Source organism: Hippichthys cyanospilos, chromosome 1 (assembly GCF_059441005.1).
Source record: "Hippichthys cyanospilos isolate Australia breed blue-spotted pipefish chromosome 1, RoL_Hcya_1.0, whole genome shotgun sequence".
Classification (NCBI taxonomy): domain Eukaryota; kingdom Metazoa; phylum Chordata; class Actinopteri; order Syngnathiformes; family Syngnathidae; genus Hippichthys; species Hippichthys cyanospilos.
In genome coordinates, this window is record NC_142369.1 from 5,497,211 (window position 1) to 5,512,267 (window position 15,057).

Sequence of the window (15,057 nt, forward strand, 5' to 3'; positions counted from 1 at the left end):
GAAATGAAAGCCAGGAATCTGATGTTTTGTCTGTCAATCATTGGATACTCTGCCTTCATTTGAATCCAGGATTGTCTTTTGAAGGCAGGACGTCTGCCATGAATCACGCAAACACCACGTTGCCACCTTGCAACATGCGAGCACAAGGGTGGTGGCACGCCTAAGAACAAAGATTTGAGACTCGACACGTTGTTTTGAACGCCGTCGACTGGCCGCGGCACGGGCTCGGACGTGTCGTGGCCATGGTTCCGTCTGATCCCCGATCGTGACGTTTTGTTCCGTTTCGGGTTGGTGACCACATGTGAAAGCTCCATCAGACGTAAGCCACTAAACCGCTAATTGTCTCTCGTAGCCTCTTTACAGCCCTCCAGCTGCCGTGTTCAACCCTGTGCCGTCGACACCCGGGAACTCCCCCTCGCCCCACCTTCCGCGGTAGCCGCCGTGTGCGCGTAGTGCCTCGGGAGAACACGCACTGACCATCTGTGTGTCCCTTTGGAGCTAAAAACAACCGAAACCTCAGACCATAACTACACACTGACTGGGATTTGAGGAAGAAAGACATCACACTTATGACGTGATGTTTGCTTTTGAGCAAAGCAAAGGCGAACGTTGGAAACTTGCGAAACGTACCCATGGAGATGACAAACGTGAAAGACATCCGCTCGTAGGAGTGGAGTATCCCGTGATAGGCAGTTGATGTAATCACTTCCTTGTGTTTTCTTTTTTCATATCAAGGTATTCGCACCTCCGATAACGCGACGTTTTAAATTTGTCCGTTGACCCGTCCAAATCGAACATAAAGAGACTACGAGGTCTACGTATTCATGAGGGACCACACACACAAGTGCCCCTGTCCCCTAAGCGATGACCCAGACACACGATCACCCCTTGTCCACACATTCCCTTCCTCTCTTGACGCCTTGTATGATGACTTGGTACACGGTGGGTGGCTACACACAGGGAACTGGTCTTCACTAAGTTCCCCCGAATTTCAAACACGGGAAGTTCACCAAATGGGTAAAATCTCAACGAGTGTGAGAACATCTTGATTTTGCTTGGTAAACACTCTTTTAACATTTCCGTGGTTACATAGCCTGGCGTACCCAGAAACAACACATGTCAAAGGAATGCAAAAAAAACCCCGAAAAAAAAAACGTAATCCAGACGCAAAAAAGTGAACATCTATGATATTGATACTGCGCAGAACCTACAGAAGAGTAGCTTGGTGTTTCCTTTGGGCTTGTTGAGGCATGCTTTCGGGTATTAAAAACCAGAAGTCAACAAAAAAAAAAAGTGACACAAATAACCACAAACCACTGCCATTTCAAACAGCTGTTCCCAAGCGAGGGATGAGCCACAAAGAGATGGGAAAAACAGCTGACTCAAACAAAAAAAAGGAGTCGTCAACTGCAGGGAAAAAAAAAAAAGGCGAACTTACGGTGTTGAAGTTCCACGTCCTCTTGAAGGAAAGTCTCTTTTTGAGACTCATTGTTCCCTTGACTGCTCGGCGAGCGGCACGCAAGGCAAAGTAGACGTGCGCATACCTGAGCATTCCCCACCCAAAGCTAGGCCAACCATGTCTGTACAAGTCGGACAAAAAGAGTGGGAGGGGGGAAAACCTTGAAATTTGACATAGCACCGGACTAAGAAAAAGAAGAAGAAAGGGAGGGGGGGAGATTTCCTCACTCGGCGGCTGTTACCATGGAAACCCTCCCGATGATACATACAGTCGCTCCAACATTGACAAGAAAGAATCATAAGCCCCCCTTCTTTCCCTTGACAAAACCACAATGCCCCCCCTTCCTTTCAGTACTCTGGTCTCGCTCGAAAAAGAAGAAAAACATAGTTGGGATAAATTGAAACCATATGGATTCCGTTGAATCAAATGTCAATGTTTGCAACGGGGATCATTCCAACATCTGTATTTTTTCGGGTGCTATTTTACGGGCGTTATGTTAAAAAGCCACCCGCTTCATATTCCATAATGTTCCAAATTGCTGGAACCTGCTAGTGCCACACTGAGACAACCAATGCCGATTCCGAGCTGAACTTTTCTCGTAGCTATCTGAGCATATTGGTCGGAACACGTGATGGAACCAGGTACTTGCCGCAAACCTTGCTGTACCTTCAAAACAAAGTCACGCTAAGATGTAGTTGGTGGTGCCGTGATGCAAGCTTGAGGATGGAAACATGACATGACCAGGGCTTTGCTAAAAACGTTGTTAGCGTTTAAAACCTCCAAACACAGTAATGCTAACATGTAGCCAGCTAGCCAGCGAGCAATACAACATAAACGTGACGAATGCGTGAATGTGATGCCACCATGCAATTGTCAGGAACCCAGTAGTATATCAAAACCATTAAAAAAAAAAAAAAAAAGACTGTTAACCAGCCACCCGGCAACATGACAAGGAACTTACAAGAGCCAAAAAAACCTTCAAAAATAATTCTTACATGATGCCTAGCATGACATTACCTGAAACTAGCCAGAAAACATATCATCACATATCACATAGAGTTCTATAGTTTTTTTTAAACATCTATAACCCATTCATGAAGCATAAATGTCAAGATAAAGTCATTAGATAGCACCCTCTGCTGGTAAGTGTTTAATGCTTCTGTCAGCTCCTATGTGTCAAAATCTTCTCCTGAAATCTAAAAACGTCACTCACCATTTAGTATTCCGCTTAGCGCAAACTATGTACCCTGCGTTTTAGTTATAACATCAATTCCGGTAGCCCTAACGGTGGATAAAGTAGCTACACTTATGCAGCTACTGTTAGGTTTGGAAGCACTCAGAATGCAAAAAAAACCCCAAAAAAAACCCATAAAACAATATAAGGCGCACTGTCAATGAATGGCCTATGTTAAAACTTTTCATATATAGGGCATGCGTTATAAGGCACATAGAATAGAAGCTACAGTAGTGGAAGGGGTTGCATTATGCATCCACTAGATAGAGCTGCGCTAAAGGGAATATCAACAATATCTGAAAAATGGGGGAAAAAATACATGAATTACATGAAAAGACTTAATGTTTAGATCAAGACGAATCCAGAGTTTAAAAGTATATATTCAAGTAAATAATAAACTTATTTTTTTTTAAAATCAAATTGCAACCAAAAACTTTAAAATATATTGTTTTGTTGAAAAACATTTCTGAATTTATTCGAAAAAAAAGTGCTTTCATTTACAAAAACTTGCCTTTTTTGCGCCTTGTCCCCATATGGAGGTAATGATTGAAGAATTTACATTGCAATTTAGTTAATTTCATTTTTTTGTCTCACAAAAATGAAAACTCGCAGTTAATGCACTGTATAATACACAGCGGATTACAATGCACACTGTCAGCTTTTGGGAAAATTGAAGGCCTTTAGGTGTGCCTTATATTGCAAAAAATATGGTATACAGTAACTTTAATCCAACATTTATTTGTGTTACTTCCTTGATACCGATTTAAGAATTTAAAAAAGAACATTTCGTTGTCCTTGGCGACCGATCGTGGTTTTCGGCGGGCTCATACATTCATCATTTGCATGACATTACATTTTTAGCGATCATGGGAAAATAAATGGAATAAATTGAATTTTAAAGGCGCTTAGTGCCAATTTCACGAGGATGAACTCATACATTTATGAGGGAAAATGCCACAGTGGTACTGAGGAAAGAAATGCATTTCACTGCAAAACAACGGCATACGAAGGAGTTCTTTTTGTTGGTATGGCACAATAACAAATGGGTTTCATGTGATGCTTTGCTTGTCACAAGATGTCTAATTACATATTGAGATCATCGCAGTTATCTGCGACGGATGACAAGTGAAAATAACATCAAGGCGACTTCCTTTTGGAGGAGAGGGAGCGTTAGGGTGCGGCGAGCAACTGATAAGACGGAGGAGAGATTTCCTTCCAACGCAGGGAAAGCGTGTCGCAAACGACTTCGAATGTCACGCTTCGCCTGTGGAGAATCCGCCTTTTACGCGAAAAAAGTTATCGATTTTTTGTTAATAAAATTTCAGTGTTACAAGAGAACATGTTTGGGAAACAGTCTAAATATTACACAGTCACAATTGTTACGAGAACAACTTTTTTTTTTGAGAATTGATTCGTTTGTTTTTAAGAAAAATGTCTTCATAAGAGAATAAAAAATTATGGGGGTTGACCAGGTTTTTATGACATGTATAAAATGCAATTTACGAGAAGAAAATGCAGTTCTTTCCAAGAACAGAAAGGCAGTTTAAACATGGGGAAAAAAAAAGGAATTTAAAGGGACAGTTTGTAAAATGCTGACCGTTTTTCATTAAAAAGAAATGAATGAAATGATTGTAAATTTCAACTTGCAAATGAATGTGTTCTTAATGACCACCAGAATATTTTAAATATAATCATAGGTCTAGTTATCATTCAATTACATTACATGTGGGGTGGCCCTTCTACGGAGGCGGCCATGTTTGTTTTAGCTACGGACAATGGTAAATGCAGCACCTGCAGCACCTCCAACTGTGCAAAAACTGTCTAAAAAGTTAACACATAGGATTAGAAATAAGATTTTTGGGTTGACGTCCCACATACAAGCCGCAAAGTATGATCTGAGAAGATCGGGGCGCGGTTTTGGGTGTACATACGAGGAATGGATGGAAGTAAGATGGGTGGATGGAAAGTTTCAGGGATCAGAAAAACATATAGGAATACAAAGATTTTCAAACATTAAATATTTTTCAACAACAACTCACTCCAATGACACTAAAGCACTTTTATCCCAGTTTTGAACAACTCTTGTTTGGGATATACAGCGATGCTCCTTATACCACGACAACTTTTCATACACCTCTCATACATTATTATAAAAATAAACACAAACTAATATAAGGGGGAGATTATGCAACGTTTCGATATTACAGCAAAAACTGGTGAAAAAAAAGAGAATAATGTAAAGAATATTACAATGTGTGAATAATCAAATTAACCAGAACAATTGAATAGAGGGCATAAAACTTTGTTTTTTAATAAAAATGTAATTTTACTCACAAAAATCATGAGAATATAACGATAAAAAAAAAAAAAAAAACTGAAAAAGCTACAAGAAGAAATTCGCGCACTTAGGGTTTTTGTTTTTGGAATGTTCTACCCGCAGGCTGTAGTTTTCCCTCCTGTAGAGAGACGATGCGGATCGTAATGCAATATGTAAAATGAAGACCCGACTCCATAAAAGCAAGCGTTAGCCCCTCCTCTCAGCACGTATTATCAAACCGAACGGCCTGCGCTCGCTTGAGCCTGGAGGGCAACCACATAAGACACGACCACACCCTCCAGTTGCTATTCCGCTCCCATAAAAAAAAAAAAAAAACACCCCAAATGGACTTTCCGAGCTTGAAACCCGACACGTATAATTATCCTGGTGACTCTTGCCCCCGTTTTCCCATCTGACAACAAAGCTCAGTGTGGGTACGCTCGGCATGATGCGAGGGCGAGGGCGATCGTTCACTTCCTGAGTTTACGTTCTGCCGTCTAATCGCTTTGGTCACGCAGGGAAGCCGAGCTGCTTGAAAAAAAAGCGCTCATAAAAATAGCTTCGGCTTTATTGCTTTGGAAGGACGAATTCATTGTAAAATCCACAAAGGCAAAATGCACTGTTTGTTCTGTTAGGCACCACCGTTGCTAAAAATCATACCCAGATTAAAAAATGAAGAAACCCAAGCAGAACAGCATGCACAATTTCCTCTAATAATAGGCTACGTTGTAATAAAAGACTTGCCCCAATTAGTTAATTGCTGCACTCACATGAATAACAAAATGTGGCTTTGTTCTAATACAAGTAGATATGTCCCATTGAAACACCGAGGATATAAAAAAACAAACCCAGGGGTAGGCAACTTGGTCTTCCGAGAGCCGCTATCCTGCATGTATTAGATGTCTCCCTTCTATAACGCACCTGATTCAAATGCTCCAGATTGTTATCAGGCTTCTGCAGAGCTTGCTGATGAGCTGATGATTTCAATCAGGTGTGTTTTTGGAGGGAGACGTTAAAAACATGCAGGATAGCTACTCTCCAGGACCGGAGTTGCCTGATGTCCTGCCCGAAATGGACAGTGTTGCTACTTATAGTGGCTTCCATTATTAGGCTTTTAAGAAACATTTTCTAGGCCAGGGGTTAGCAACCTTTAACATTCAAAGAGCCATTTTGACTCAGTTTCCACGGATAAGAGAACACTGGAATATATATACACTGGAATATATGGCGCACTCTAACGCCGCAAGTTGTCGACTAAGTTTTATATATATATATATATATATATATATATATATATATATATATATATATATATATATATATATATATAAGCTTTTTCCATATATAAGGCGCACCCTCAACTAATGACATATTTTAAGACTTTTTCAATCACAATATAGTAATAGTCAAAGTAATACCAATAATAACTCAAATAACTTTAAACTCTCAATAGCATGATAACTCAATGTTAATATGAGCAACCTTGTTCAACTGTAAACACACAAAAGAAACAGGTAACGTTTACTTTATCAGTTCATTCCCCAACTACGAATCCCAATCTCAATATTGATCCATATATAAGGCGCACCTGCTTATAAGGCGCACCATCAGCTTTTTTTTATTTTTTATTTTTTTTAATTAAGGCTTGTAGGTGCACCTTATAGTGCGGAAAATGCGGTATATATATATATACCGCATATATATATATATATATATATATATATATATATATATATATATATATATATATATATGTATGTGTGTGTGTGTGTGTGACTCATCCATGGCAAAAATTATTTTTCGCTTAATTTTTGATGCTATGTCTTATATATCGGTATGGTTTATAGTGTGAAAATAATCCCCACTTGAATAAATAGAAACTCCATTCCAAACAGACAGATGGCTGACAGTATTCGAAGTCCTGCCCTGCTTCATGAATCCACTAGAATTAAAAAAAAAAGTTGCACCTCAGTTTTTATTCCAATCTTCAATTAAAAAAGAAATAAGTGCAAGTGGCACTTATAACGCCGACGAGTGACTTTCAACAGAATGCGTGATTTGAGTGCTGCGCTTTTTGTAATCTGACATGGTCGCCTGCACGGGTGACGTCATGGCAACGCGAGATTTTCAGAGGCGGTCGGTCGCCGAATGAACTCAGCAACCGCACTCACATCTGCACCTCACGCATTTAGGCGCGGAACGCATGTGGACGGCAGAAGACAAATGACGGCGGCGAGAAAAACGCCTTCCCATCTGGCAACATTGCCCCGAGGACACCTTTTGCTGACAATCCTAAGCGTGTCGTGTTCCGCCCGCGTCGCCAAACTCAACGCCAACTTCTATTTCCATCAAAACGCCCACATAACACCATTTCAGAGAAGAGGTTTTATGCACTATTCCAAATACCGTATTTCCTCAAAAAGCAGGCCCCGCTTTCAATGAAGCCGTGCCCCAAGTATTTGTCCGATCCATGTGAGTACGATTTTTAAATCTTTCGGTGACCAGTGTTATTGGGACCTTTCAAGGCCAAAAGAATATTATGTGCTATGTCTATGTAGTAAATATGGGTGCTGCTACTGAAAGATTGACTTCCATTCTTCAGTTACACTTGCGTGTAGGTAACAGCTGTGTTATAAGTGTGAAAATACTGCCATCCAAAAGTCACAGTTGTCACTACAGTGCTCAATTGGCGTATATCAGGTATAAAAAAAAAAAACGTATTTGACGAGAATTTTATGATTTATTTTTGTTAATACTATTTTAAAAGAGGAGAATTCTTGTCCATGGCACTGAATGAGCTAATAATACATGCCGTAAAATATTTTAAAATATATGTTAACCGGTGCTGAAAAATATGTCAATACAGGCATACAAGCCAGTGAGTCACTATATAACACAATTAAGCAAAAAGTTGCTTTATGTTCCCTGCGATTTGCTCTTGATTTGAAAACTGCCAGAGCATTAAGGAGCATTAAACTAAATTTCTGCAGAAACTGTTAAAATCTGATGTACCCCATGAAGTGCCTGCATGTGCCCCCATTTGCTGTAATAGTCATCGTAAAGCAATTAATTAACTCAGCGGCAGGTTTCCTGGAATGCAAAATGCTGCACCGCGAAACAAATGAGCTGTCGCGTTTCCTTTAATTGTGGCCGTTCTTTTCTATAGGAGCCATACCCCGATTAATTATTTGCCGCCTCACTCCAAAACAAATCGCTGGCAGTATTTCCTTCAAGAGTCAAGTAGAATCCATGCCCTCGAGTAATTATTTGCCAGGCTCACTTGAAGATCAAATGCCTCACTCCAAACCAGACAACAGGCGCTATTTCCTCAAATAATGATCGCCGTCATTATGGACCCCATGGCATAATCATCTGCCAGATCCAATTGAATACAAAAGTACCTTTCTCCAAAACAGACGACAAGCGGTAATTCCCTCCATAGAACGCAAACGCCAAATAATCTGCGGCACCTCTGAATACACAACCTGCATTATTGATTATCGATCGCAAATGGCTGACTTAGTTTTATGATCCAATTAAAACCCATTTGCGAAATTAAACGCCGTACCCCAAATCTACACCCACTCACAAAAAAACAGAAAAATATTCTTCTATCTTTAACGGAAGACACCAGTGACGTTCTTATTGTGGCTGGGTAAGGCATCAGTGAACGGAGAGTCACCTTTTGACCCTTTACCTAAGACTGAAAACCATCAACTTGATCGCATTGCTTTCCTGCAAGAAAAGCGGGTTGTGCGACCGTTGACGAGAAGCATTCCGCGGCAGCCCCCAAAAAAGCCAGGGAGACAAGAGGACTTACGGAGTTGAGGGTGATGGTGGGCTCCATGTATGGCGCGCAAACGGGTCCATTCGCGGGAGCTGGATGCGGCGAGCGCAGTGAGCCCAAAATCCCGACGGCGACTGGGAGCTTCGTACCGTGACTCGCCCTCCCTCGCTCCCTCCCTCCCTCTCTCTCTTTCTTTGGTCGCAGCAGATTCCTCCTCTCTGTTTACCTCCCACCTCCCGCCTCCGTGTCTTCTTCATGCCTTCCCTTCGACGCCCACAGGCGCCACGGGGGAAAAGGTTCAGTTGTGTCTAATGAGCAACGAGGGCGCAAAGCAACTAAGACAGAAACGCCGGAAAGAATTTCTTCCGTTTCCCTGCTACAGCTCTCCAAAAAAAACAAAACTTCTTCCCCTGCGTTTCTAAGGAAGAAAAATAGCTTCGAGAGTATTTTGAGACAAAGTGCTTTTACAAAGTATAATTATGGTGCGTGATGTAGCATTGGTGTGTTGGATGCGTGCCCTGTAAGGGGCGTGGCTCAGCCAGTGATGTCAGGAGCTGTGAGTGAGTGGGTGCGAGTTGTGGCCTACAGCAGCTTCGTCTGAGTGTTCTCATTGCAAATTCTGATTCACATAGACTTCGAGTGTGCACAAGAGTGTACAGAACAAAAAATTGCAGCATTTGATTTGCAGTGTTACAATGAAATATAAAGAAAATCTACCACCCATCCAAATGCAGTGTTTGAAATATGAAAAGTTCGAAGTGCGGAAAAACTAATAAGGATTTATTTAAGGACGATTTTTGGCAGAAAAAAAATACAGTCAACCGATTAATCTTGAAAAATGTTAATGACTATAATGGCATTTATCATATCCCAGTGCATTTCAGTATGTGCGGCTTTGTTTTGTTGCGTTGGTCATTCAATGTAAAGCTTACCTCAAGGTCGTCCAGAGATCGGGCCAGGCTAAGACGCTTTGAAGACCGGCGTTTGGAGGCACGGAGGCCACCCAAGCCCCAAAACCTGGAGCCCTGTCAGAAGACAAATAATCATTATTTCTCTTAAATCAGCTTGGTTTCATACTGTACATGAACTGTTTTGCTGCCCACGTTGCTTTTCTCACTCCTAGTCTTCTATCCGTGCTAGCAAGTTTGAGTTCTTTCAGGTGTTTCAACCTTTGAAACGTAACATGAATTTTGACCCGTTGTGGTCTTAAACTTTTGGCCTGTCTGAAAAGTCGGTGGATATTTTTGATAAGAAGTTGTCAGTCCAATGGAGGAGAGTTACTCGAGTGAGACGCAAAATGGAAGGAGTGAGAAGAACGTTGAGAAATAATGACGTTGTACTGATGTACTTTAGGTTGAAGGTGTTTTCGACTCGATTTTCTAAAAGTGATATCGCATCAAAACATTCATCAAAAGGTCATTTTTTTTCAACGCAAAAGGCTCATTTTCTCAAGAAAGCTTCAGCAGATTTGTAAAACTACTCTGGTTGAAGAGGTCTTTCCAAACACACTGCATTTAGACGATTTATTTTTATTTTTAAAAAATACAGTCACATTACCAATGAGACGTTCAAAAAATGTTTCGGTAGTTTAAGCCAAAATAGTGTCATTACACACTATAATCACGTGAAAACATAGTTGTAAACACGTTATAGACGAATTTTAAATCAAAATGCGATGAATCAGATTACTAATATGAGCATCATTGCGTGCGGTGTTTTGCTAAATAGAGCCACAGCTACATCTTGTGGACATAAGTATAGTAACACTTTAGAAGCCTAATTTGACAACAAATGGTCAAACTATTACAAAGAAAAAGGAAAAGGCATTTTGTGAGCGAAATGAGCGTAAATCCGTCAGAATAAAGCCTTACAGTTCAATTATTCTAGGTATGGTTTTAACATTTCGCTGACAAAAGGCCAAAACCTCATGCGTCACATTTCGTTTTTTTTTTTTTTTTTTTAAACAAAACCTTTGCTATTGTTGAGGCCCCACGTGTGAGTTTTTTTTAAATAAATTATTGGACAATCGAAAGTGCTGGAATAGATTTTTTCTTGCGCGTTGGAATGTTAATGGTTGTTTACGAACTTATCCTTAGCGTGATCATTTTGGAGATACGAGGATTCTACCGGCGCTTGCTATTTGTATTTTTGTAAACGAATTTTTATGATTGGTCCTGTGCATTCGGTCGAATAGCTTGCTAACTCACATTTTTGCCACGCTCATTCTTCTGCTGGACAAACGCTTGGGTCCAATCATCTTTGGGGGGCATCATCAGGAGGATCTCTGCGGACCGATACCGGCCTGAGGAAACCTGGCCCATAGGGGGCGGCAGGTTTCGCGTGCCGGCCCCCAAACCGACCTCAGATAACCAGCTGTCATTGTTCCATGTCACCCGAGGCTGTGGATCAACACTGAGGGATTTGGGCCACTTTGGTTTGGAGAACCAGCGCTGGCTGCCCCGTAGAGGCTCTTCCGAGAGGCTGATTTTTTTATCCAAAGGGGCAAGAGGAGGCGGGGGCCTGAACTGGAACTTGAGCCGAGGTGGGGGTCTTCCGTAAAATTCAGTGAGAGAATCGGGCCCGGGTAGCGATTCTGAAAGGGAGTGTGCGCTGCCACTGTTCTCTGGATGATATATTTGGCCGGCGCTGTAGAGATTTCTCGGGATATGGTCTGGGGATGCGGGATTATCCCATGGACAGGTGGGGAGGAGGACCCCGGGGTGGTTTTGGATTACAGAGGGGAAATCCCTGGCGGCTCTCTCCTCAGGGGGCGAGGCGTTGTCAATGCCACTGTCTCCGTTACTACTGGTGCTACCTTGCTGGACATTCTCCTTGGCTTGCTGCTGAGCCTCCATGTCCAGTTTGACCCGTAGCCTTTCCACGGCGTCCCCCATGTCGCTGTACAGAACCGTGACAAAATGAAGGACATCCGGCGGAGCCTGGGGGAACTCCAGGCAACCCGAGGTGTCAGGATCGGGTGTGCAATCGAAACCGAAGCGCCCGGCGATGCCCGCGTGCTCCTCGTGGTTTTCCAACTCCGGGTCGATGAAGAAAACATGGCAGGATGCCCTCAGCGGAGCATCTTGCGGAACACAGCCGTCGATAATGTGCGCGGTGGTCACCAGGCAAAAAAAACGAGGGTCCTCAGCGCAAACAGCTCCTAGGACCAGGTTCTCGGTGGGAAAGGCCGCCAGGACAGCTCCCAAGTCGTCGCAAAGTCGGATGCAGTCAATCGTGATCTTCATCATGACCAGCGTGTGGGTGTCCTGCTCCGTGCCCAGCTGGCGTATTCGCTCTCGGATGGCGTTCAAGCCGTCTTCCTCCGATTGCGACGTATTTAAAATCAGTTCTGTGGAGCTCAGGTAGCCCACTACCAAGGTCAGGTTTAAAATACTCCAGTCTGGGTTAACGTCCTTCCCGTCTGTAAACATTGAGTGACGTTCGTCTTTTTGCTCCTGCGCGTTGGCGCACCGCTCTTTTGTCCACTGCGACATATCCGGTTCTGAAAGAGGTCTCTGCTTGCCAGACAGCACGCGGTGCCAGTTGTCCGAGTTGGGTGGGTCGTGCGAGATGGCGCGGATGACACCGGCCTTTTTGGGACTTATTAAGAACCTTTCATCGTGTAGGATGGGGTTCCCAATGACGCGACCTTCCGTGTGCACGACCAAGCGCAGCGGGCCGATGCAGCGCCCGATCATCTGCACCACCGTCTCGTGCAAAGCGGTGGACACGTCGGCTCCGTTGATGGCCATGATGCCGTCGCCTTGTTTGAGTCCCACCAAGTCGGCGGGGCTTCCCTCCAGGATGCTGCTCAACGAACATGGCCACTGTCCCGAGATGGTAAAGCCGTAGCCTGCCCGACCACGGTGGACCTCCACGCGCCGCAGCTCGCCAGTTGCTCGCAAATCCAGGCGCCTCCTTGCTCCCTCCGGTTGACCCTGAATCCTCATCTTGATTGCCAACACTATTGTGTTGTTGTCATACTGCGGTAACAACAAAAGACAAGGACAGTTAAAAGTTTGATGAAAATATCGTGATTGTAAAAGGAGCCTAGCGGTTCTTAACCGTTATGCACACACGTCGCAAACTATTAACATTGCATTTTTTTTCCAAATTTTGTAAATGCTGTTAATGGTGTAATGATTACTTTTTTTTCTTCCTTCAACCACCCAAATTGTTGTATCCATACGCATGTAGGCTAAATTTATTGACACCCGCAAAAAAAATTAAAAATGGTATTGTCTGTCAATGTAGTCCGTGACACGATGATGACACTTTAAGACGAAACAATTAACTCGTCTCTACCGCCATCTATTGTCTTGAGGTGAAACACAAGTCAACAAAGAATGTTCTGTTTGCTGACATAGCAACCAACGGAATGTTGCAAAAACCGAAGGAAAATCAATCTCATCAATCCTACAAAAAAAAGCATCTCAAAAATGGTAATTGTAATGGTTTTGTATGGTCCAAAATTTGGACAATGATTATTTTTGTACACAAAATCTCGCACATCCAGCCGCAATCACATAGACATTTCAGAAACGTTGCATTTTGAAATTTTACATGTTTTAATCATCCTATGTGGTGGATTTTCTTTTCCCATTGATTATTTTATGATATTATAAAAAAATGAAAGGGATTTCCATAAATTGTAAAATAATGCCACAAGGTTTAATCCTCACACAATACTAATTTAACTTGGAGAAACCATTGTAAATATTCCAAAATCCCCCCCCCCCCCCCCCCCCAAAAAAAAAAAAAACACCACCAGTCTAATACTTAGCCCAAACCGGATAAGTTTCTCTTAAAATCATTTCCTTAGGGAAACTTGTTCAAGTCACATTCATATTAGAACCACTAATAAATAATATCCTGTCGAAATGAGTAAATCGTAAGTAAATGATCCAAGCGTGTCTGGTTTGGGTGAGTTATTATCTGTCAAGGATAAACGCACAGAGAGCTTTTATGTCCTCCCCCAGAGCAAAGTGCCAGCTGGCTCTCCCCTTCAACAAAAAACATTTTAATGACAACCAGACGTTTGGTATTTGGCGATTTTTTTTTCTTTATGTCACGTTTGAAGTAAACCACAGGAAATGATGCCAGCCTTTACTGTATCGCGTTTTACACACCGCAGCCAAAGACACGCTACGACCGCAACTACTACAACTTTAATACGATCCTGTTACTAACTCTACCAAACTTTTTTATGTTTACCTTTTACGGCGTCGAAAGCTCCAAAAAACGTCCGCGCAGCTTTTAAATTTCACATTTTCGCCTCACGCGACGCCTTTTTACGAGGGCAGTTAGTCCAAACAATACATTTAAGGTCGTGATTTTAGTCTCCTGAATATGCGGCTGTGTCGTGAACGCACCACTTCTAGACGCGCACGCGCAGGTCTGCTTGAACAAAGCGACATTGTTAGTAACCATGACAACGTAACGTCTACGCCTCGAACGGTCCGCCTCTTCCTCATAGTTTGGCCAATCGCCGTCACGCTCACTATTCAAAAAGTTAGGTGTGATCCTATTGGCTGGTGCGCTAGGCGATTGGAAGCGATCCAAAATTTATAAACAAACAGTTTAAAATACATTTTAAATTGGAGACATATTGAGAAAATACATACAAAAACATGTTAGACGTGTTTTTCTAGTTAATGTTTGATTGTCTTTGGCTCTCATCTAAGATACTTATTTTAATAAGGCAAACTATTACATATGGGGTTAAAAAAAATCGAGCAAAAAATTCGTGGCGTTCTCAAATGATTTATCCGTTAAACAAATTAAATCTGATAAAAATGAACAAATATAATATATATATATAATCATAATAAATAGCAAATATCTAATTTGGTTAAGTAAACATGATTTTACCAAATTTAAAAGTCATGTCTTTGGCACAGTTTTTTTCCTGACAAAAGGGTTCATTCATTTAGCAATGAGTAAACACATACAATATTAATTTAGACATTTATATTTTCATGTATTTTAAACTGAAAAATATACTTGATTAAAAAACTCCTGGCAACATCTTCAAAATTATTATTTTTGATCATTATTATTCATGTTTGATTGTTATTCCGATACAGCCCAGCACTTAGTGTTTTTTTTTTGTTTGTTTGTATGTTTTATAAACAAAGTTGAGTTGTAATTTGCTGACGTGTTCCCAAGTCTTGCTGTAAACATTACAACTCAGGTCAAGGTACTCCAACGGCCCATTTTAAGTTTGGGCAAACACGGAGCCTTATCAGGCCACAAAAAAT

The 15,057-nt window shown here is 41.8% G+C and overlaps 1 protein-coding gene across 1 annotated transcript in view; it reads right to left on the reverse strand.

The window, feature by feature from the left end:
• Window positions 1-14,161, reverse strand: part of LOC148428783 (regulator of G protein signaling 12-like) — a 33,505-nt gene extending 19,344 nt beyond the window's left edge. The window contains exons 1-3 of the mRNA XM_088425755.1: window positions 14,012-14,161; window positions 11,005-12,780; window positions 9,730-9,822 (exon numbers count right to left, since the gene is read on the reverse strand). Of these exons, the coding sequence (XP_088281881.1) occupies window positions 9,730-9,822; window positions 11,005-12,747 (1,836 nt within the window). The 5' untranslated portion in view covers window positions 12,748-12,780; window positions 14,012-14,161. The remainder of the gene's footprint in view (window positions 1-9,729; window positions 9,823-11,004; window positions 12,781-14,011) is intronic.
• Window positions 14,162-15,057: the final 896 nt, after the last annotated feature.